General features: G+C 41.5%; 1 protein-coding gene across 1 annotated transcript; it reads right to left on the bottom strand.

Annotated features, from left to right (window-relative positions):
• Positions 1-7,233: 7,233 nt before the first annotated feature.
• Positions 7,234-24,760, bottom strand: LOC135701442 (zinc finger protein 805-like). Its single transcript, XM_065222238.1, has 3 exons — positions 24,584-24,760; positions 23,973-24,186; positions 7,234-8,773 (listed from the first exon to the last, which is right to left on the bottom strand). Exons 1-3 carry the CDS (start codon positions 24,607-24,609, stop codon positions 8,084-8,086), a joined length of 930 nt encoding a protein of 309 aa, XP_065078310.1. The 5' UTR covers positions 24,610-24,760; the 3' UTR covers positions 7,234-8,083.
• Between the last annotated feature and the right edge of the window lie 181 nt (positions 24,761-24,941).

Here is a 24,941-nt window from a genome sequence, read left to right as displayed (position 1 = left end):
ACATAAATTGAAATTATTTTAGAATTTGGGATAGAACATAATAAAATGGATAGCAAATAAATGGAAATCTGCAGACAGTGCACCTAAATTCCTGTGATTAATGGTGGTCTATGCGGGTTCCAGTTCAGTAAAATGCTGTAAAATCAGCCTACTGATCATTCTTGTATGAAATTGGTTCTAAACGTAAACAAACCCTGTTTCTTATGGTTTGTTTATGTTTGGAACCAGTTATGCGAGGTAGGCGACGATTGTTCTTGATTTAATGAGCTAAATGACGTTCCGAAGGAAGACGTGATCAGAGATTTTTCGCCTCAGAAAAATCCCAGCGACTTCCCTAATAAAAAATAACCATAAACGAACAATACCCCAAATAATAGAACTGTTCCACAAATGGTTTGGATGATACCCGGAACACGTCGTTAAGCAAAATAACCATAACAATTTTATTAGGGTTCGGCTGGGATTGAACAGAGACACAATTAATCCTAAAACACTGTACAGACTGGAGAGTTATAACATGTTATTACGGTTGTCAAATAATTGCAACACAGAAACCACCATCAAGATAGCGCTATAACATGTTATAACCATAGAGGTAACTCTAAGACCACTGGGTCCCGAAGAAAATCATTATTATTTTTGGCTCACTCAGTACCAGAACAACGGTCCCAAGCAGTCCCAAGCTATTTCACTCACCCTGCATGTTCTGCATGAATCCACACACCCCTGATGTTATCTGTCAAACTTTCATAGCGAATCAAAATAAACATAGTGTAGTAATAGAATTTCAACTAGAATAGGGTACGTTAATCGTTTGCTTGGGATCAATAGGCTACTAAAGTGGTGAGCCAATTTAAAATCGTTACCCTAATAAAAAATAATAATAAACGAACGATAACCCAAATCATTGAACTATTCCACAAATGGTTTGGATGATACCCAGAACACGTCGTTAAGCAAATTAACCATACAATTTTTATTAGGGTAGTTTCGTATTGATTGTTGCTATAACTGTGACCCTGATAAGCAAATTGTTTTCATCAGGACGCAGCCGTTTCACCCAATGCCGAAGTAAAGCAATAAGGAATATTTTATTTCTGTGTAGTAAAAACAAACTTCTTCGTTTTTGTGCTCGGAGTTCGCACTGTGCCGCTAAAAAATCGTTTCCGGGCCGGAAACATTTCTAAATCCGATGTAAATTGACGCTTTTTTGCAACAAAAAGTGAGTCAAAATGCAAAAGTGCAAAGTTCTGTAGAATATCTTCCAAATGAGTGAAAATCAAGCTTTTCACGACTACCATGGTGGTAAGTTAGTGCGTATTTCTCAACCAACAATATAAAAGGGCCTATCAACTTTTGTAAACAGCTTAGTACACGCTCGTTCAAATTTACTCTAAAGTGAGTTAAATTCCACTCACTCGTTGAAAGTGGAACTACCCTAAAGTGAGTAACCCCAAAATCTTATTAGCACTTAAGGCCGGCGCACAATGGATAAGTTTTCAGGTTTTTTGACAGTCAGCCCATGCATTATCTGTCAAAAAACCCGGAAACTTATACATTGTGCGCCAGCATTTACTCAGTTTCGTTTTTCGCAATATTAGCACAACTGAGTAAAGGTTACTCAGTTTTTGTAAATATTATATTTAGACTGGAAATTATTTGATCGAAACTTTTTTGCAGCATTATAAAATCGATTTATTTTATCACAACATAATTATTCAAAAGATTAAATTTTATAAACTCCAATTAACATATTGATAATTAATCTGTTAAGCGATTTTACCGAAGGCCACTGCAGCTAGCATGTTAGCATCTCCAGGTGCTATTTTCATTCCGGGAAGTAAGGATGTAATATACATTGAACATCACTAAATGGACTGAGCTGCTTCCTGGCACAACTTACGGATCAGTTTCTCAGCATTTTGTTTTTCTGAAAATTAAATTCCTTTTGAATATATTGTTATTTTCCGATTTTCTCATAAGGGAACATGCATAAATGACGTAGCATTTGAGGGGGGAGGTGGGGGTTTCAGAATTTGTGACCGGCCATGTATTGGATATAGCCAAATACGCTACGAGGGGGGGAGGAGGGGTCTAAAATTGATCAAAAATATGCTACGTCATTTATGGATGCTCCCTAAAGTGTATACATGCAATTCTCTCATGGTGAACTTTCCTTTGAATCGAGCTTGAGATTCTGAAGTTCACAACCAAAAGTTGTTGCAGAAGTTCAGAAAAACGTGACCTGTGTAAATTTAGGCGAAAATCAAGTTTATCTCAGGAAAAACACCAACTGCTACTCACGCTAGTTACTTGTCCAGAAAAGTTGCACAGCACGCTGAAACTTTCACTCTTTTCACACTTAGTGGGAATTTCTCGGGGAATTTGCTTTCAACTCAGGACTTAAAAATTTTCGGACGTTTATTACATTTGATCTTACTCAAAACAGTTAAGATCCATATTTATTTAATTCGAGTAAATGTTACTTTGTTAAATTAATGTTACTCAGTTTTTGACATTTAGCATACACATACGAAACTGAGTATGAAGACCTTCACGGATAGAAATCTCCTTATACCTTTTGGCAAATTTCTATTGCTGATTATTCATAAAATGTATAAGTCAACTAATAAGCAGACGCCTTGCAAAAAGTTAATGAAGCTCATGTGTCAAATGAAATGTATAAGCGGTCACACATACCTTTTATGCATTATTATAGGACCTATGTGGTTTGTCTTATGGAATGTATAAGGCTGATGCTTTGGCAAAAATGTATGAGTGAAACACATGAATAAAATAATTGATTTTCGTTTCGTGTTCGAGTGTGTTGGTTTATTTCCTTTAAATTCCGTTATAATTGCTTATCTTTTGACAGATACGCGTATCTGTCAAAAGATAAGTAATTATAAGGGAATTAAAAGGAAATAAACCAACACACTCAAAGCTCTTCATAAAAGGATTCCGTTCGAGGTTCGACAAATTTTAAAGAAGAAGCTGAGTCAAAGTTATTCACTTTAGAGTAATATCAGATGAGCGTGTAGAGTTGTTGACGTTAATTGTTTTTTTTTTATATCAAAACAATCACCAAAAATCAGTGATGTCCCATTTTTTCTGTTGATTACTTTATTTTTTCAGACTCTATTGAATAAACTTTACAGAGCCAAATTATCATTTCCGTAATACATTATGTCCCATTTTTGAATTACTCGATTAGCAACTAATCGATTAGTTTTTGATCGCTGCACTGTAATTTTCCACCAATAAACGCATCCAGAACATGTTTAAACGATGGGTGATGATCCTCTGAAGAAGATAATGCTTACGCCATTTCAAATATAAGGGCCTTTCATAAACAATGAGACAATTTGGAGCTAATCATAAATTACGTCTCCACGGTAACTGAAAAAAAAAACACGAGTGCTGACTAAAGCCATACAGTGTAAAAGTATGAACGTCTGTCAAAAGTTGTTCCGATTGTCGGGATTTTTTGCGATAATCTTCTGTCAGTGTTTTGGCTGGTGGCGCTACGCCATCCGGAAGAATTTTTTTTATTTCCAAATGTATAGTCCAGTTCAGTTTTTACGTATTCAGTAATCGTGTTGTGCCAGTGTTAGTGATTTAGACCGTGAAATCAGCATGGAAAGAAAAGATTCCCATTGGTTAAACCCTGTTAAGCCGTGCCGTTCTTTTCTGGATACTAATTTGGTGAGCTCGTTCCTTAATTTTTGTGGTAATTCTATCGTAAATATTTTTTTTAAATCATTAAATACGCGTCAATCAAATTTTGCGCTACTGGTTTTATAGAAAGTTTCAGTACATTGGCCCTTACTACCGTGAGTGACAACTGGTCACTTTACTTCGTTTTCACCGTGAAGTGACACCCGTAATAAGGGCCATTATCAGCATCGATACTGTACCGGAGCGGGGCTTATTGTAAGCAAAATCTTCGGAAGCATGCGATCTTGAAATGGGTTAATGGGTATACGGTAGAGCTATCACCTTCGAACTCCAGAGTTCAAACTTTTTGCAGTCATAAAAAAATGGTTACAGGTAGATTTTATACATAATACCACTGCCAGACCACTGCAGGAGTGTGATTATAGATACATACGGTACATACAATAAATGAACGAATGAAAAATTGCATCAGTCAAATGTGTCAAAATTAGTCTGTTTTTTTTATAAAATCTTTATTCTGTCTTCCTAACATATAAACATGTCTTACAAGCTAAGCTATTCTAAACTAATTACAGGCATTTATTTCTAAGAAGAATTTGAAGCTAGGCAAGGAGATCATATGTCGTTCTGTTTCCAAAATATATTGACTAAACTGAACAAATTTTCTTAGAATCATAATTTTGTCATCCCTGCTAAACTCTTCTAAGGTTGGAGCTATCAAACTGGAAAAGGTTAAGAAGCGCATTAAACGAGGATCAAATCTGTTTAGTAAATGTCTAATAAAATAGTTCCATCACAGACAAACAGACGTAACTCTTCATTGTGTATCTTCGTTCATGCATTTAACGGTTGATTTGAATATAATCAGTTCCGCGAACTACTCGCCGCAGCGCTGGCATCGGATCACTTTGACGTTTCTATATATTCTATAGAACTTTTATGCAATATTGTTTACGAGTTAGCGAGCAAGCTTGTTTTCCGCGAGAAGCCAGAGAGATGTCGTTACTGAGGTTATATGTTTTGAGATACTATGTTTTCAAGAACAAGTTTTTCAAAGAGTTACGTCTGTTTGTCTGTGGTTCCATGACTGATTGACCGAAAAACGTTTACAAAATATATGCTCAAGATCTTCGAGGAATCCGCATGATAAGCAATTAGGGTTGTCAGCAAAACCTATGCGATACAAGTGTCGGTCGAATTAGGATTTATCCCAGGCTACTATTGTAGAAAAACGTAATTGATAGATATTGGGCGGAACGCGTCGGAATGTTTAGAAAAATAGGGCGCACGCTTGATCCGGTTTAAGATACATTGTTGACTGCTTTCGGGAACGTGATTTCATTTTAATAACTTGTTTACTTGTTTAACCATTGAACGTCGCGTGAAAGTGGAACTTAATGAAGGCATTAGTGCTTTTTCGTAACTTTTAGTTTTCGGATTAGAAAAATCATCGGTTGCAGGACAGTGTTACCGATTTATATTGGATAATCCAAAGCTATGTTGATCATTATAACATTAAATTTTGAATAACAAATGATAAGACAATACCTTTGACCAAGGAAAAATGATTTATATAGTTTTCATAAAAGTTGACGATACAAATACTAATGAGGAAAGGAATTCCGCATTTCCTTTTCCCAAGTCCTTTTCCTCTCCTTCCCTTCCCTTCTTCTCTTTTCAGAAAGCGAGTAATGGCGCTATAACCATATGCCATATAGGGCTAGGACAAGAGTTAGTGCTCAGGTCCCAACCGCTAGAAGAAAATGGTAGCGAGCAAGGGCGCTATAACCCAATGACGTTTATATAAGGTCTGGGCCAAAGGGCTTATTGGTGTTAGTGAAATGTGCAAATGGTTAGTGGTGTTCGTATTATATTGCAATGTTTATCTTTTTACACGAAACAGCTGTTGGCAGTGACGTATATCTATCTGTTCTCAGTATGTTGGCAGTGACGTATATCTATCTGTTCGCAGATGTTCAGCAATGTTTACAACATTTTTGCTTCTAACACCAGCAAGCTGCCTGTTGGCCCAGACCTTATATAAATGTCATTGGCTATAACCTAGGCGAATACAGCATTCCCTCCGTATAGGTTACGTCCGCACACCGCTCTCTGTTGTCCTTCGACTGAGGTCGGCGGGATTGATTGAGGGATGGCAATGGGTTGGCGGTGCCGTCCACGCTTGTACGGAGGGAGGACTGTACGCTCGAACACAAGGGGTAAATACCTGTGTTCCATCCCAGGAGATCGGACAACCAAGGAGTGTACATTAACTTTCTTAGCTCTGTCACTCCCAACGATTTATATAGCCTATTTTCAAATCCTGCATACGGAGCGGTTGGTACGGTATGTCCCCGCTCTTTGATTACCTGTGGATTAAATGTTAACCACTGTCTATACTTATTAAGTAGACATGGTAAACATTCACTTCCACAAAAATTAACTAAACGCTACACAGTAGGCCTGGCCGCTTTATTGTTTGTTTCACATCCTTGATGTGCAGCAGGCATTAATAATGACAAGAAAAATGATAGATGTATCATTTTCCAGGATTCTTTCAAGTACTGGCTGTGTATATGTGTAGACTATAGACTAGACTAGACTAGAACGTCTGTCAAAAGTTGTTCCAATCGAACCGTCAAAATGCACCGCGTTGCTCGATTGGAACAGCTTTTTGTCCTCGTTTTTTTCAGTTTTGTGGTGACAGTCGTCCATACTTTAACTAGAGGGCTTTAGTGCTGACCGGTTGGTTATACCGTGCTTTATGACTGAGATCCAAACATCTCTTCAATTTGAATATTCAAGAGACCATCGGCAGGTGAGATCATCGGTTTATAGACATAACATAGACAAACAGACGTAACACATTGAATATTTCTCATTGTAAAACATCGTCGCTAAAACATTACCGCCATCTGTTGAGTACACTGTGGTGGGTAGTACGCTTAACAGATGGCGGTAGTGTGTAAACGTCAAACGCAAGGGAATTGACTATGCGCGCCACATGTGGCAGTACTACCAACTGAGATACTTTTAAATTGACCGTTAAATGCTTGTGCGATGAACAACTTGTGAGTGTTATGTCTGTATGTCTGTGGACATAATATTATCGAATTAAAAAAAGTAAAGCCTGATAGGAACCCATTTGCAAACCACATCATTGTATCTCACATTACCATGTTTGTACTATGACTGTTTATATCGACCTGGCAAAATTTCGGGTTGTGAAGAGTTGATTTCATGTGAGGAGAAATTATAGGAAAGAAAGCAAACAACTTAACATTTGTGTATGTTTACCTCCAAAGCACAAATCCGGATTTCACTACTACGCTAAACTATGTTTTACGTGTGTTTTTTTTTTAAATATTTTGTCCACAATTAGGATGAGTAAAAAATTCAGTACCACCATATTTTTCTTTGATTTGGATATTTGCCTTAAATTTAGCTGCATGATCTAAAATACTGGCGAAAAAATATCGCATTAAATCAGAATCTAACCAAACTTACCTTTTCCTCCTTCAATTAATTATTCAACAACGGCCTTAAAAATTTGGTTTGTAAAAATCATTATATTTTCATTCAAGATAAAATGTAGGATCCTAATATCTAGTATTTGTTTAAATGTAGTTTCTGTTTTGTTTCTTCACAATTTGTTTCATCACAATAAACACATTTCTTCCCTCTTTCACATAGTTGCTTTGTTTTTGTTCCATCTAGAAATGTAGGTAATTAGGAAATGCATTATCCTCTTTCTTAGTTGATTTATGTTATAGTTTTGGTTTCTGTTCCATCTTATTCAAGAATCGAATACTATTAGTTTTTATTTCGTTTAATTAGTTTGTGTTTTACATAGGAATTCCGAAGAGAATGATAAATAGCGCGGTCGTAATCTGGCTTATGCGCTAAAAGCTTGTTTGAATTAATCTACCGGTTTCTATTGTGTTGTTTAATGCAGCTGACTTTTTTTTTGGGTTTAACATTTGTTTACAAGTAATGACTAAAACGAGGAGACCAGAAATCGTGGTTGATGCCAAGACGTGCCGGGTGGAATATTGCGCGATTTTGCCGTATGTAAAATAAATAACCTAATCTTTAGGTTTCATGGGGGATTTTACAAATTATAAAACAATAACAAAAACGGTGGGTCTTAAACTAAATTAAAACTGTTCGTCCTTTTACAACGGGCGACTAAGTCTAAGGAACATTGTCAATTTGGTATGGGTTAGTTTTCCACCCGCACTTTTCGGCATCAAGTACATCTATTAGTAGGTAATCACTAATGCTAATAATTGTTAAAAACACGTACATTTAATGTGTATGTGTGTGTGTGTGTGTGTATGGTCGTTATGGCAAAAACGAAGGAAGCTTGTTTCGTTCTTAAAAGAGATTTCAATGGTAAATCTTTCTAGCTGGTATTCCGGATACCCTCATTGAGGGTACCAATGCCCTGGCCTCGGCCTGGCTGACTGCGGACCACGGCCCCGACCCCATCGGCACTCAAATTCAGCGGAATCGCCTTGCAGCGTTTCGCATTCCGGTGCATCAGAAAGTAGGACTTGTGTTTGAACAGTTTGTAGCACACGTCACACTGGAACAGGTTGGACCGATTGTGCATGGCCTGATGTTTGTCGTAGTCGTACTTCAGTTTGAAGCTTAGATTGCACTCGGTACATTCGTACATCCGTGGCTTCCGGGGTATTTTGTGCGGTTCCGGCTCACGGAGGGTGGTGTTATTGTGATGACTTCGGATGTGCAGCCGAAGTGTGGACTTGAAGTTGAATACCTTGGAACAGATGACACATTTGAGATCCGAGCCATCGGATTCGTCCCGACCGAGCTCGGTAACTACGAACGTACCACAGGCGGCATCTAGCAGGGGGCTGCCCGGGGAGGAGTAGTCGGGATTTTCCGGGGCCGGCGGTAGCAGCCCTATGTGCACCGGAATGACGCCCAGGGCCTGCTGGTGCTGCGGCGGACTAGTTTCGCTGTACATTTGGCTAAGCATTTCGTAGTAGGCATCTTCGTCGAAGTCGTAGCCCAGTTTGGCACGGCAGCTACCGCAGAGGGGTTCGATTCTGCCGCTCGATGGGGTTATCTGGAAGTGGGGAGGGAGGGAATAGAGGGCGTTTCAGAAGTCTAATGTGTATTTTTCTTTTCTTTTTCAGATTTTCGGTAAGTAGTTTGCTCGGTAGCTGTAAGCCTCTTATACACTGAACCAAAACATCCGCAATACTTCGAATGATTATTGCTTTGCTCGAGCCCTTTAACAATATACATTCGAATTTCGGATGATTTTCTCATGGTTGAATTCGTCGTCAGATGATGAACATCCATATGACTGTCATCCAAATACAGGATGATTTTCGTTTGAAAATTAGCTATAAAACATACGGCACTCAGAGGACAAACATTTAAGAATAGTGTGACATGCAAGTGCTTTTAATTAGATTTATAATTTGATTATGTACAATTCCATACTGAATAGCCATAATAAGCCATTCCATCATGGATACAAAAAATTTTCGTGGTGGAGAAAACCTCCTCCACCACGAATTAGCCAAACATTGGTTTTCATCCTTTACCTTTGTTCGTAACAGCTCTGATAGCGATGCATATGCTTCCACCTCGTTTGTCAACTCAGATCAGCAAATGACGTTCGATAGAATTATTTACATCTTCGTTTTGAATGATTTGCGTTATGGGGCTGAACCAATACCATATGCATTTCCATTTAGTATGACAGTCATTCTGCAGAGAGCATTACGCATTTCAAGTGAAAGCCCTATCCTTCTCATAACAAGTTTCATCCAGTATTCGAGAGGAAAATCATCTGATTTCAAAACAACCGTCATCCGGTTGCAGCAATCATTCGAAAAAGCGATTTCGGTCTTTTGTTTTGAATGGTCTGAGGCTTCATTCGAACAGAGGATGATGTTTGTGTACAGTGTAGTTGCTATGCACTGTTTACTGTTTGTTTTGTACATTGAACCGTTTTTGGGTAATTAGCTGTAGCTCGATATGCTGCTCGTCAAAAGTATCCCGCCACATGTGTGTAGAACGTTGTAGAACGTCTGTGTATGTGGAGAAAGGAAGTGGCCAGCCTTCATATCCTTTCGGAGGAGTTTAAATTGACCACTTTGTCAAGCAGTTTTGGCGTGACTTTCTACCAGCGATTTCACAAAACTGGACCAAATAATTTATATTTTTTCATGAAACGCACAAATGTTGGCTACTTTTCTCGAGGTTCTAGAAGAAAAAAACTCAAAATAATGCTTTATTTCAAAGGTCGAGTGGTAGTAAACGTCATTTTAAGTGCTCGAATAAAGTGGTTAATTGATAACGTTTAATCGAGGTATGTTAAGCAAAACCCACACGTATCAATATATTGACGCGAAGGGGAACTATTGACAATAATATTGATAATGTGAATTCAGAAATATTGTCAATCTCGATATATTGACGTCAATATAGAATGTATTGACAATACGATTATTGTCAATAAAAGCAATCGTGTAGGGTCCACTTTAGAATGAAAATATGGACGACTGTCACCACAAAACTGAAAATAAGCTGTTCCAATCGAGCAAAGCGGTGCATTTTGACTGTTCGCTTCGAACAACTTTTGACAGACGTCCATACTTTTACTGTACTGCCTATAACCGCATATCAGTCCCATATGGATTTTTGTCAATTTTGAGATAACAACGCTATCCACTATCAATTGACATCAACTTTCATATTATGTGATAAAACTATGGACTTTGATCATGAAAAATATGAAAACAACATCAAGTCAGTTTGTCCCATCAAGCAAAGTAATCGCATATCAGTCCCATCCTGAAATTCAATCGTTCATAGTTCAAGTTAAAGTTCTGCTTTTGGAATTGCCATATTTTTCGCTGATATAACAGAACATGCAAGCTTCATTGTGATAGATTTTAGCTTGAAAAAAATATCAATAAATTTACTATGATTTTTCAAATATTTACATGAGAATTGCACTTCGTAACTTCGACTGCCATTTTCTCAATGCCTACTTTTTCCATATGGGACTGGTATGCGTTTATAGGCAGTGTAGGGCTTTACAACAAACAGAAGAGCGGTGGTTTGTCATCATCTTAAAAAACTTTCTCAGCAGAAAAAATGCGCATAACCGAGCCGCCGAAGGTGTTGTCGGGTTGATTTGAACTTGCCAACGCACGGCGGTTCGGTTAGGAGATCCTTTTCCTGCTGGGAAATCGTCGCTCAGATTTGTGACGAAGCTCGGTAGCTTAGTGGCTACCGCTTCTGCTTACTGAGCAGAGGGTCGCGAGTTCAATCCTAGGCCCGTCGTCTTCTTTGCAATTTTCACTATGCCTTATTCTATCCCCACTAGATTAAAAAAAAACATAGTCTGCTGCTTTTACTGATTGATCGCACCATTACTTAGGTACTTTTTTGAGCTTTTAGACCCCTCCCCTCTCTCGCCCACGTAGACAATCATCCATACATGTTTTTGGAAATTTGTATGGACCTCAGGCACCTTGTATTTTCGTATATTTACATTCAACCCATTCTCATTACACCACAGCTCGTTGATATCGTTCTGTAGGGCGAGGCAAACAACTGTTTGAACAAAGAAATACGAGGGCACAGATTCACGAAAAGAACAAACAGCATTGGACCGAGGACACTACCTTGTGGCACACCCCGCACACCTGATGTAATTGTGATGGCTCTCAAACGCGTGGAGTTAGTCGAAATCGGTCTATCAAGTACGAAATAATCCACTCAGTTAACCAAGTAGGGAGTCCCATGGTTTTTAGTTTCTCAGTTGCGTACAGATTTAGATGGAGTCAACCTGTTTCCGGGATTCAACCTCTCGAAACAGTGTATTAGTGTAGCACATTAGGTTTGTAGTTCCAGACGAATCCATGCTGGAATTCCAATATTACTGGATAAACCGCAGTATAGAGAACATTGTGGACTAATATCTCAAATATGTGCCTTGCTTATACAGCTGATAAGTGATATCCCACGGTAGTTCTCAACAAGGTTTCGATTACCTGCATTCTGAAATGGTACGATTGAAGCAATCTTCCAAGCACTAGGGAAAGATCGTTCACTCATTGAACGGTTGAACATACAGGAAATCGGAAAAGCAAGCGAGCGTGCACAGTATTTTAGGAGAGTAGGGGGAATTCCATCTACCCCGGAGCCTTTTGATGCATCGAGGGCGTCCAAGACTCTCTGAACGTCAACTCTTGAATTTGATTGAAACTGCTAGGAAGTAGGTGTAGATGTTCTGTAAACTGTTTGAAAAAAGATCGCGAACAAATTTGCTACATCGGCAGGAGAGCTAGCCGTGGTATCGTTTACTGAAACTGGGGTTGCTTTAGGTTCGATTGCGTTCGGTTAGCATATTCCTTATTGCTCGATTCTAGTAGTTAATTGTATCTGCTTTCGATCAGCCGAAGATTTTGTATGCTTATGGTTCAACTGTTGAAAAACGTTTACGAGCCTTACGCAGAACGTTTCGCAAATTACGTAGCTCAGTGGTCCACCAGGGTTGAACTGATGTAGGTCTCATTGAACGCCGTCTGAGAGGAACTCGCTTATAGAGAGTTTCGTATAGTTTGCTGTAGAAGACATCGACAGAATCACCTTCCAGAAGTTGTGCCCAGTTAATAGCAGTTGGTCAGCTACTTCGGGCGCTCTGCAGTGAGCGTCAACTTTTAAAATGAATGGACTATGATGATGGTCGATATCCAGTAACGGGACCGGGGGTTCCAACAGCTCGACAGTATCTTGTTCGCTGATGAAAGCTAAGTCTACCATTCAAATTAACGAATGAATTGACTAGGATTAGCCCGCTCGCTTGCATCGGTTCCGTTAGAGCCAACTTCTGCTCCGTGGAGGCATTAGATGGTAAATAGACAACCCCACGCTTACTCTCGACAACTGGCACCACAAGACTATGCGTTCATTATAGGTGGCTTAACAAGGCAATCGTTCGCGATCATTTTCCTCGTCGATTGATTGAGAACATCATATACACTTAATTTTTTTGCCTAGATTTCGAGTAGTCAAATAATTGCTAATACTCAGCTAACAAATTAGTTTTTTTTTTTTGAGATCTCAGCTAGCTAACCGATATTTTCCAGAGATCTCAGCAAAAGTAAATGCCAAGGTAATCTAGCTAGACTGACTGTGTAGACAACCTGCAAGAAGCAAGGGTGTTTTCCACTTTGGATTTGGAGATAACCACATTTTCCGAGAGTTGATCTGGAAGATGATGGTAGTAGACTATATCGACGATCTGGTAATTACGGCGAAGGACAAGCAAGCAGGATTGGGGAAGCTGATGATGGTTTATTGGTGTTGCAGAACGTCACGGCCTAAGGATCAAGTGGCAGATTGAATACTTAAGATACGAGGTGATCGAGTAACAAGACAACAGCCAGGAAGCACTTTCCGGACACTAAGAGTTTTAGGGAGATTCAAAGATTCCTAGGACTAGCTGGATACTTCCGAAAGTTTGTGGAGAACTGTTCAGCTATCGTGAAGCCACTCACGGACTTGGATGATGTAGTTTTTGTATTTGGAGCATAACGATGCAATCAAGCAGTTGATGCAAGCGTTGTGTTCTCGACCAGCTTTGGTACTCTACCACCCACAAGCTGCTACCGGGCTACACACGGATGCAAGGTGGGATACGACGGGATTCTGTTGCAGAAGACACCAGGGGATGATAAATCCCATCCGATCTACTAAATATTACAGCAGAAAGACAACTCCTGCGGAGGTAAATTATCCTGCGAAACCGAACTTTTTGTCAGTACGAACCTCAACCTGAGCTAGGTTTTAAAAACAAACGAGCAAACTGACGTTTGTCAGAAAACAAGCAGACCCAATCTTGATACCCGATCCAGGTTGGAACTGAATAATAAGGCCGTTCGCAATGCTGTTGTATTTTATAAGGACTGTTTCAATTTGAAACTAGAACAGAAACGCACCTCTCGCAATGCTGAGTTGCAGTTTCATTATTCGAGCACTATTTTGCACCAGATTTGCAACTGCTCGACTATTCTTTTTTTTTTTTTTTTTAAACGTCGGTCTCTGTTCCGCAATCTAGTGCCAATCACCGACGGACATCGATTGCCATCCAATGATGGCAATCGAATGTGCAAGGAAGGCAGCTTCCACACCTGCGTAGGATATCGCACCCATTCAATACACATGGGCCGGGACCAACGGCTTTACTTCCCTTCCGAAGGAAGACGTGACCAGAGATTTTTATGCCTCAGAAAAATCCCACCGACCTCGGCTGGGATTGAACCCAGACCCATCGGGGTGTTAGAAAGCAGTCACGCTTACCACTACACCACCGGCGCCGGCTACTCGACTATTCTGTTTTATTTCTGAGCGAGTTTGAAACACGAATAAAACTCTGTTTCAAATTTCTTTGGATGTGTTGAAGATGTTTCGAAGAGCTCCACAAAAAAAAAACGGAGAACTTCATAGAGAACAGTAAAGTTTATGGAACTTGATGATTACAAACATGTTTTAGAACTGTGCGTTGCGCTGATCGTGTTGCAGTTTTATTTTTGACAGTTTCAAATTATAGAATTGACGAGCAGTTGAAACAATTTTGAAACTCAGCATTGCGAACGGCCTAAACGAATTCGCTATTAGTTGAGCATCTAGAATTGAGATTTAGATGTGTCGCCTTCTTCCTTCGAAAAAAGAGGTTAAACCCAGGGGTATTCTACAGCTGTCAAACCTCCTACACGGCCAATGAGATTGACCCAAATTTGTTCCCGAATTTAAGAAAAGTAAAGATTGCATTCTCTCAACCTGTTAGTACTAATCCTAAACTGAGTAAAATTTACGTCAATTTTCCTCATTTTCCGGCAGATTTTTGAGGTTTTTCACAGGAAAATATGAGGCAAATTTACTCATCGCTAAGTTCCTGCTGGCAAATGACTGGGAAAATGCGTACCACCGGTACTTCGCGTACTTGAAGGTTATAAAATAGACCCGTCACTCAAGTGAAAGTGGTCCTTAGCCTCTTGCCCAGTAACTTCCTCCCCGCGGCGCCGGCTGGGGTACGAGTAACCTTAGGGAAGATCGGGTAACCAATCCCGGTGGGAACTTTGGTCGTATGCTGCATCCTTTTCAGAGGATGTGGCTTACAAAACCCGAGCATCTGTTCTCCATGTTAGGGCGGCTCAAATAGCGTCTGACTGGCATTCAGCGGCTGAATACGATATGCTTCTCCCCGAAAGCTATACCCAGGATGGCAGTCCCATCACGGCGGATAGGAGACCTTAGACCAACCACCTACTGTCTCCGAAACCTTCAAATTGTTACAGAAACCTATAGTGAAAGATTACGAACTGATTTTATGGCAACGACTTTTAGCGCTAAACAACGGACAAGAATTGGAACATGGAATGTACTGACGCTAGCTCAACACAACTTTGGAGAACACAAGCTGCCTTCGGGACAGGTACTTTTATATTATGGTATACGAGGTGAAAACGCCCCGCAACATCGTGGAGTTGGCTTTCTGCTTAGCGCCCAAGCACAGGCTGCGCTCATCAAGTGGGAACCTATCAATGAGAGAATAATCGTTACCAAATTCAGAACACGGGTCCGAAACCTTACCATAATCCAATGTTATGCGCCAACCGATGCTGCCGAATTGCAGGACAAAGAGAACTTTTACAGTCAACTGAATGCTATCGTGGATAAGACTCCAAGAGGTAATTGTGGCATACCGGCGCATTTATCACAGCGTCAAGCTGTCAAGTGACGCTGCGATGTTTTGTTTCCGCCCAACTGGCAGCACTGCTGGCAGCATAAAAAGATAAACAAAATATACGGAAGAGTTCAGTTGACTCGTGAGCTTAAAGCAAACTAGTCTATTTTCATTATACGGTCCGGTAGTTTCTCCTCTATTCCCAGTGAAATTAATACTTGCCATACGAACATAAAAGTGGCGACGGGTAGGAAACGATTCCCTTCACCTTTTTGTTTTCGCGTGCGATTTGGTGAAAAGTGAAACCGCAGTGCTATTCGTGCAGAAAAAAAAAAAAAAAAAAGTACGCCAGCAGCATCGAGTGTGTACAACATCGGCGGGTGCATACGGAGGCATAGTGGTCATCAAGCGGAGAGATATTTTCTTTCCCAGGAGGGACTAGTTTAGCCGAGGTAAAAGCCGCCGGTATTTTTCGGGTTTTAGCGGAGGCAAAAGAACCGTAAGTAGAGTGAAAAGTGGACAAACTGAAGTGTGAAAACCTTTTGTCAGCGGGAATCGCCATTGTTCACAGCGTGCCGGTGACTGCCGGGAGAGAGACAGGATTTGCTAGACGCGCTTTTGTTTAGGTGTTTTTCTTTATACGGTTTTATAAATAGGGTGACCAGAAGTGGTTTGGAAGAGTTTTTTTTTGTGTTGATCAAATTATAAGAGAGTTTTTTTTTCTTTCATTTGATAAAGGTTCGGCAGGTAAATTAAAACTGGATAGTGGCCGCTAAATCCATCCGGAGTGACCATATCACGAGACTTGCCGGAACGGAGGGTGAGTTTCCCTTACGGGGCCAGTGATAACACACTTCTCCAAGGCGGAAGAGGATTCTCAGCGTAGGCAAAGAACTGCATAGCCGGTGACTCTACTCCGGTGCCAGGATATCCGGCGCTTGTTTGAAAAGGTCGGCTGAAGGTCGGCAAAGACATTTTGTTTTCGGTCGGTGAGTGGAAAACCTTTTGTTTCTTTATCCTTTGTTGGAAGTACCTTTCAATTAGGTTCCATTTTTTTCTCCTTTCCTTTCTGGTATTGGGTAATGACCATATTGTGCTGACTGCAGTCATTTTCTTTTTAGCCATTTTATTGGGGAACGAATAGTGTGCTTTTAAAAACTTTCCTTACATATAAAAAAAAAAGAAAAAGAAAAATGAGTTCTTCTAACGTGGCCTTTACGATTGAACCATATCGTCGTGGAACCTCCTTCAACGATTGGTTTACTCGTTTGAAATATTTCTTCCGGGTAAACAAAGTGAAGGATGAAGACAGGATGGCCTATTTCGTTACGTTGAGCGGGCCAGTCATGTTCGAAGAAATCAAGCTTCTTTATCCGGCGGGAAATTTTGAACAGGCGGCTTTTGACGATTTGGTTGCCAAACTCAAAAGTCGTCTAGATAAAATAGATCCTGATTTAGTACAAAGGTATAAATTTAGCACCAGGGTTCAAAATCCAGACGAGACCACGGAAGATTTCGTTTTGTCCCTTAAATTGCAGGCCGAATTTTGCGGCTTTGAAAATTTTAAAAATGTCGCCATACTGGATCGCATTATAGCAGGGATAAAGGACAAAAGCCTTAGACAAAGGCTGTTAAGCGAGGAAAAATTATCCTTAGCAAATGCTGAAAAGTTAATAGCCACGTGGGAGGTGGCTAAGGCAAATGCCGGAACGGCGGATGGTCTTAAAAATGAGGGTTTGGTAGGAGCCATTGGCAAGGGATACGCGCAAAGGAAATGGGAAAGGACATACGAGTTAGCGCACCAGGAGGCAGGCAACAGCAGGGGGCCGGTAAGAAGCCGTTTGGGTTACACGCCTTACCATACGACGCCGCAAAGGAACGGAGGGAGAAATCCTACAACGAGTTCCGGTGAATTCAGATATGGGCAAAGGTTCAAGCAGGGGCATCGGCCGGATTATTCAGAGACGATATGCCATTTTTGTGGTATGAAAGGTCACATCAAGAAAAAGTGTTTCAAACTGAAAAACCTTCACAGAGATGCGGTGAATCTGGTCGATTCATATAGGCCGGGACCTTCAGCGGATAGGCACATCACAGAGCTGCTCGAACGGATGCGCACGGACGAGTCGGAGGAAGAGGAAAGCGATTCAGGTGATTTACAATGCTTGTTGGTTTCGTCCATTAATAAAATAAGTAATCCTTGTTTAGTACAAGTGAATGTGGAAGGTAAAGACCTGGAAATGGAAGTAGATTGTGGTTCTTCCGTTTCTGTTATTAGTAAGAGGAGATATTTGGCTAAATTTGACAATCCTTTGAGTGGATATGGGAAACAGCTTATTGTTGTAAACGGAGCTAAACTGAAAATCATGGGGGAAGCAATGGTCGAGGTAGAATTCAATGGAAAGAAGAAGTCTATGCCTTTGTTAGTGCTGGACTGTGAAAACGATTTTTTTCCGTTATTGGGTCGAACTTGGCTTGATGTTTTTTATCCCAATTGGAGGAATTTCTTCACTGAATCGTTGATAATCAACAATTTAAATCAGGAGTATGGTGGTAATGGTGTGACAGATTTAAGGAAACGTTTCTTTAATGTGTTTGAGAAAGATTTCTGTAAACCAATTAAGGGTTTTAAAGCAGAATTAGTGCTCAGGGATGAGGCACCCATTTTTAAAAAGGCTTATGAGGTGCCATATAGATTAAGGGACAGGGTGGATGAATATCTGGACAAATTAGAAAAAGAAAGGGTCATTACACCTATAGATACCAGTGATTGGGCATCACCCATTATTATTGTGATGAAGAAAAATAATGATATACGACTGGTTATTGATTGCAAAGTATCGATTAATAAGTCTATCGTACCGAACACTTATCCGTTACCAACAGCACAAGACATTTTTGCGAATTTGGCGGGATGCAATTTTTTCTGTGCACTTGATTTGGAAGGTGCTTATACTCAATTAGAACTGACAGAAAGATCCAAAAAGTTTGTGGTGATTAATACTATGAAAGGCTTGTATACTTACAATAGATTACCGCAAGGTGCGTCTTCCAGTGCGTCTATTTTTCAGCAGGTAATGGATAAAGTGTTGGAAGGGATTGCAAATGTGTAATGCTACCTAGATGATGTCTTGATTGCAGGAAAAACACTGGAGGAATGCAAGAGCAAGCTTATAATGGTTTTGGAGAGGTTAGCAAAAGCTAACATTAAGGTAAATTTTGAAAAATGCAAGTTTTTTGTGACAGAACTCACATATCTGGGGCACATCATAAGTGAGAGGGGGCTGATGCCCTGTCCAGACAAAATTTCCACCATTGAAAAAGCAAAGGCGCCGGGAAATGAATCTGAATTAAAATCTTTCCTGGGTTTAATTAATTATTATCATAAATTCATTCCACATTTATCATCTAAACTATACCATTTATACAATTTATTAAAGAGCAACGTGAAGTACATCTGGGATGACAACTGCCAAAGGGCATTTGAGGACGGTAAAGCGTCATTGTTGAAGGCAAACCTTTTAGAATTTTATGACCCAAAGAAACCAATAGTGGTTGTCACGGATGCGTCAAGCTATGGTCTAGGGGGGTTAATAGCTCACGTGGTGGATGAAATTGAGAAACCAATAAGTTTCACATCTTTTTCACTAAATCAGGCACAAAAGAAATATCCTATTTTGCATTTGGAGGCGTTAGCGCTAGTATGTACCATCAAAAAGTTTCATAAGTATCTTTATGGGCAACCTTTTACGGTTTACACAGATCATAAGCCATTGGTTGGAATTTTTGGCAAGGCGGGTAAAAACTCGATTTATGTTACCAGACTCCAGAGGTTTATTTTGGACTTAGCAATATATGATTTCAACATCATTTATAGACCTTCAAATAAGCTGGGAAATGCAGACTTTTGTTCAAGATTCCCCTTACAGCAGAATGTTCCTGAAGATTTGGATGCAGCTGCGATTAAAAGCATAAATTTTGGGAAGGATATACCCATGGATTCGAAAATGATAGCAGAAAGTACTAAGGATGACGAATTTTTGCAGAAAATTAAATGGTTTATGCTCAATGGTTGGCCTGATAGAGTGGACAAGCGTTTTGCGGATGTTTACGCAAATCAGCAGGACCTGGAATTAGTGGATGGATGCCTACTTTATGCAGATAGGGTGATTATACCGAAAGTGCATCAAAGGCAAATACTGGTACTTTTGCATAACAACCATGCTGGTATAGTGAAAATGAAACAGTTAGCGAGACGCATGGTCTATTGGTTCGGCATCAATAGCGACATTGAAAGATATGTGACAGGCTGTGATGCCTGCAATGGCATGGCTGCTTACAAGGAAACGAAGGATAAGTCTAAATGGACACCGACAACAAGGCCTTTCAGTAGAATCCATGTGGATTTCTTCTTTTTTGAGCATCGTACTTATCTGTTGATAGTTGACAGTTTTTCTAAGTGGATTGAAGTGGAGTGGATGAAGCAAGGAACAGATTGTAATAGGGTATTAAAAAAACTAGTGGCGTTTTTTGCGCGTTTCGGTTTACCTGATGTTTTAGTGTCGGACAACGGTCCTCCTTTCAATTCGCATGGTTTTATAAGTTTTCTTGAGAGGCAAGGTGTCAGGGTAATGAAAAGTCCCCCTTACCACCCTTCGAGCAATGGACAAGCTGAGAGATTAGTGAGAACAGTAAAGGAAGTACTTAAGACATTCCTATTGGAACCAAATATTGCACTATTAGATATGGAGGATCAGATAAACCTTTTTTTGTTTAACTTCAGAAATTACAACCTGACTAGCGACGGGCATTTTCCGTCTGAAAGAATATTTTCATATACGCCAAAGACTCTTTTGGACTTGGTAAACCCAAAAAAACATTACAAGAAGCAACTAGCTTTACCACAGCCTGCGGATGAAATCATCCAACAAGAGTTGGTCGGGACAATCCCGAGGCATTCACAGGATGCTATTGATAAACTGAAGGCTGGAGATGAAGTGTGGTATAAGAACCACAATCCTTCCCTTCATTCAAGATGGTTAAAAGCAATCTTTATTAAAAAGTACTCTCACAATGTATTCCAGGTACAAATTGGAAGCGTAGGCGCGATGGCGCATCGTTCACAAATTAGGCCTTACCGAGAGGTCGTCTGGGAGTACCCGAATATTATTGTCACTGTGAAAACGCCTAGGACAGTTACGAACTGCGAGCCGGACAGTACCACGAGGGTGGATGTTAGTGACAGTGGAGCAGACGACATCGGTAGTGAGGAGTTGAAGGCCCCGAGTGGGGAAAAAAAAAGGAAACATCAGGAAGTGACAGTGACAGAGGAACCCAGAAGGTCGAAGAGAAATAAGAAGGAGAAGAAACTTGAAGACTTCTGTTATGATTATTAATATGAGTATTTTGAATTGATTGTGGTTGACGAAGGTCAAATTTTGAATTGATAGCCTGTTTAAAAGGGGAAGAATTGTGGCATACCGGCGCATTTATCACAGCGTCAAGCTGTCAAGTGACGCTGCGATGTTTTGTTTCCGCCCAACTGGCAGCACTGCTGGCAGCATAAAAAGATAAACAAAATATACGGAAGAGTTCAGTTGACTCGTGAGCTTAAAGCAAACTAGTCTATTTTCATTATACGGTCCGGTAGTTTCTCCTCTATTCCCAGTGAAATTAATACTTGCCATACGAACATAAAAGTAATATCAAGATCTACACAGGCGACTTCAATGCGAAGATCGGCTCCGACAACTCGTACTATGACCGCATTATGGGACGGCATGGTCTCGGAGATAAGAGCGAGAACGGCGAGCTGCTTGCAGAGTTTTGTGGCAACAACGACATGGTGATCGGGGGTTTGCTCTTCTCCCAAAGTCACATGGGTCTCCCGTGATGGATATACAGAGAACCAAATCGACCACATCTGCAACAACCGAAAATGGAGACGGAGCCTTCTTGATGTTCGGAATAAACGCAGCACTGACATCGCGTCTGACCATCATCTCCTGGTCGGTGAGATCCGCCTACGCATTGCACAGGTTCAACGGCGGGAGGAAAGACTCGGGCGGCGATTCAACACACGCCGACTGGAAGACCCAGCAGTGAAGAGATCGTTCGTCGAAGAACTCGAGGCTCGCGCAGCTAATATTCCGGAAGGTGGCAGCGTAGAAGAACAGTGGACGAGCATCAAGAATGCCTTTATTGAATCAAGCGAGAACAACCTGGGTGAGCTGCGCACTCAGAGGAAGGAGTGGATCACTGATGAAACCTGGAGGAAGATCGAGCGAGCAAGGACCCGAGGAGCCAAGAACGAGGCCCGTCAGCGGTATTCGGCTCTAGAGAGGGAAGTTGAGCGCTCCTGTATACGGGACAAGCGAGCGTGGGTGGATTGGCTGATGAAGGAAATAAAGCCGCAGCAACTATCGATATCCGCCTCCTCTATGATGTTCCACGACGCCTGAGCGGGGCGAGGATGAACCCAAGGATGCCTGTGAAAGACGCGACTGCACAGTTGCTCATCGACCTCACTGACCGGTTGAAACGTTGGTTTGAGCACTTTGAACAACTTCTCGAAGTTTCAACGGTCAAACAACCATCAACATCTCGGCATGATCCGCCAAGGGTGAGGCGCGTTACTCGCGTCAACACTGAAGCTCCATCATTGCAGGAGATAGAAGCAGCCATCCGAAGTATGAAGTCCAACAAAGCCCCGGGGGTCGATCGCATATCAGCAGAGATGCTCAAAGCTGACCCCATGCTAGCCTCACAAATGTTGCATCAACTATTCGTCAATATCTGGGATACCGCGACTTTTCCGGCCGACTGGATGCAGGGCGTCTTGGTAAAAGTCCCCAAGATCCCCCATCCAACTGTATGCGACAACTGGCGAGGCATCATGTTACTGTGTATTGTTCTCGAAGTTCTGTGTAAAGTTATCCTCAATCGGATACAGGAGAAGATCGACGCGGCTAGAGATGAACTAGCCTAAGGCTAAAAATCTCTTTTATAAAGAATTAAAAAAAAAAAAAAAAGATCGACGCGGCTCTCAGACGACAGCAGGCAGGATTCCGTGCTGGAAGATCCTGTGTGGACTATATTGTCACGCTCCGCATCATCTTGGAGCTGATCAATGAGTTCCAAGAGTCCCTGTACTTGGTATTCATTGACTACGAAACAGCTTTCGACCGACTAAACCGCGAAAACTTGTGGGGCGCTCGCAAGGGAGTCCCTGATAAGATCGTCAACCTCATCGAAGCGCAGTACGAGGTTTTCTCATGCAGAGTGTTGCACAACGGAGCTTTGTCTAACCCGATTCGGGTAATCGCGGGTGTGAGGCAAGGATGTATATTATCACCGCTACTGTTCCTCATCGTAATCGACGAGATCATGGTTGAAGCCGTTGACCGTGTACCGAACCGTGGGTTGCTGTGGCAGCCTATTACCATGGAGCATCTCAACGATTTCGATTTGGCTGATGATGTTGCGTTATTAGCACAACGGTGCTCTGACATGCAGAGTAAGCTCGTCGATCTTGTGGAACGCTCCTCTGAAGCAGGTCTAACCATCAACGTCAACAAGACCAAATCGTTGGATGTCAACACGGAAAACCGTTCCAATTTCACGGTAGCTGGGCAGGCAGTGGAGAAAGTCGAAAGCTTCCAATATCTTGGCAGCCAGATAGCGTCGGACGGCGGCACCAAGAGCGACATAGGTGCACGGATTAAGAAGGCGAGGGCGAAACGTATGGAGAGCGAATCAGATCAGCCGACGCACCAAAATCCGAATTTTTAACTCGAACGTGAAGTCTGTGCTGTTATACGCCAGTGAAACAAGGTGTGTATCAGCATAGAACACTCAGAAGGTGCAGTTTGGGTCTCAAATTCCGAGCTTCATCGTTTGTGCCATCAGAAGCCGATAGAGACAGCAATTCGTGAACGGAAGTGGAGGTGGGTCGGCCACACACTACGACGGAGCGGAAACGAAATCTGCAAGCAAGCACTGGAGGACTGGAATCCAGCAGGACATCGCAGCAGAAGCAGACCCAGAGGCTCGTGGCGGCGAGTCTAAACAGTGAAATTAAGAACGTCGACCGAAATTTGACTTGGGCACAGGTCAAGGCCAAAGCTAGTAATCGCCCAGGATGGAAATCTTTCACAAAGGCCCTTTGCACCCCTAGAGGTGCGCAGGATCGTTAAGTATGTGAGTTCCTGCACTTTTTGCGATGTATGGTTAAACTGAACTTAAATTTGTGTTTCTCTCATTGGCCGTGTACATACAGTTTGAATATTTTGACAATAATGATAATGTGAATACAGAAATATTGTTAATATCGATGTATTTCCGTCAATATAGAATGTATTGACGATACGATTATTGTCAATAAAATCAATCGTGTAGGGTCCACTTATGTGGTCTGACATTTTTACGTACAGGTTCAGAGGCATATTATGATTAAATGGAAAAAATAACAGGTTGTTTAGATAGAAGTACTCTAAGATTATAGAAATAATCAACCACATCTCGACGCTATACATGACAACACCGTACTCACCTCGATCTTGGCAATCTTGTACGCGTTCTCCACGATCCGCTTCAGCTCTTCCGGTGATGCGGTTTCGATCGAGCCCAGCTCGTCGAACGGCAGCAAGCACATGATACACTTCCTCCGGACCGGTCCCAGCGATTTGCCCGCGCCATCGGTAGCGCTGGTGCTGCTGCTGCTGCTATCATCTTTCGCTGGTCGTTCCGTTGGTTGGGATGTAGTCCTAAAAACAGTCAGGAAAATCCACCCCCGCAAAAATAAACCGCATATTAGAATCACGTCGTCGATTCCATTCTTCTTTGTGTTCGCATACACTCTTGCCGAACCCCGCTTTCCAGTAGGAGTGAGCGAAACGGCGCGACCTACTGCTCGACAACAAGTGGAAGCGAAACAATACGCATTACTGGCGCGCACCGTCTTCTGTATACAACACACACACAGAACATATAGGCCCATTCGGGCGCGGAGAAGGTGGAGAGAAGGAAAGGAAAGAACCAAACCGAATGAGCAGCCCAAAGCGAGTGTGTGGAGAGAAAATTGATTTCGACATCTTTGTTCTCCCGACCCAGAAGAGGGGGTCGCTGGAAAATTTTGCCTTTCGCCCGAATTTTCCGACCTACCTGGACTGGTGCTGCTCCACATCCATCACCGGCAGGCTGGAGCGCGCCACGGCAACAATTCTACAATGAGTTTGACTAGTTCAGGACGCTGGGTGGTTGGTAAATAAACCACGAAGTCACACACACGGCACTTGCCCAGCTCAGCTCTGCTTGTATACTTCCACAGTGACACAGTCGCTTTTTTTGCACATAGGAAAAGAGTGTTTAAAAAAAACTTTCGCTTTTTTTCTTATTAGAAAAAAATGCGACGTTGTACGGTTTCGATGACAGATACTGCTCGGAAAAGTGACAAATTTGTATGGTTCTGCGCAGATCGAACGGTGGGTTCACGAGAAAAGATACACATAGCCAAATTCGT

This window comes from Ochlerotatus camptorhynchus, unplaced genomic scaffold (assembly GCF_037179485.1).
Source record: "Ochlerotatus camptorhynchus isolate MF236.1 unplaced genomic scaffold, CSIRO-AGI_Acam_v1.1 ptg000162l, whole genome shotgun sequence".
Taxonomy (NCBI): Eukaryota; Metazoa; Arthropoda; class Insecta; order Diptera; family Culicidae; genus Ochlerotatus; species Ochlerotatus camptorhynchus.
Note: the sequence above shows the minus strand (reverse complement) of the source record. Positions and strands in the feature narration are given on the sequence as shown.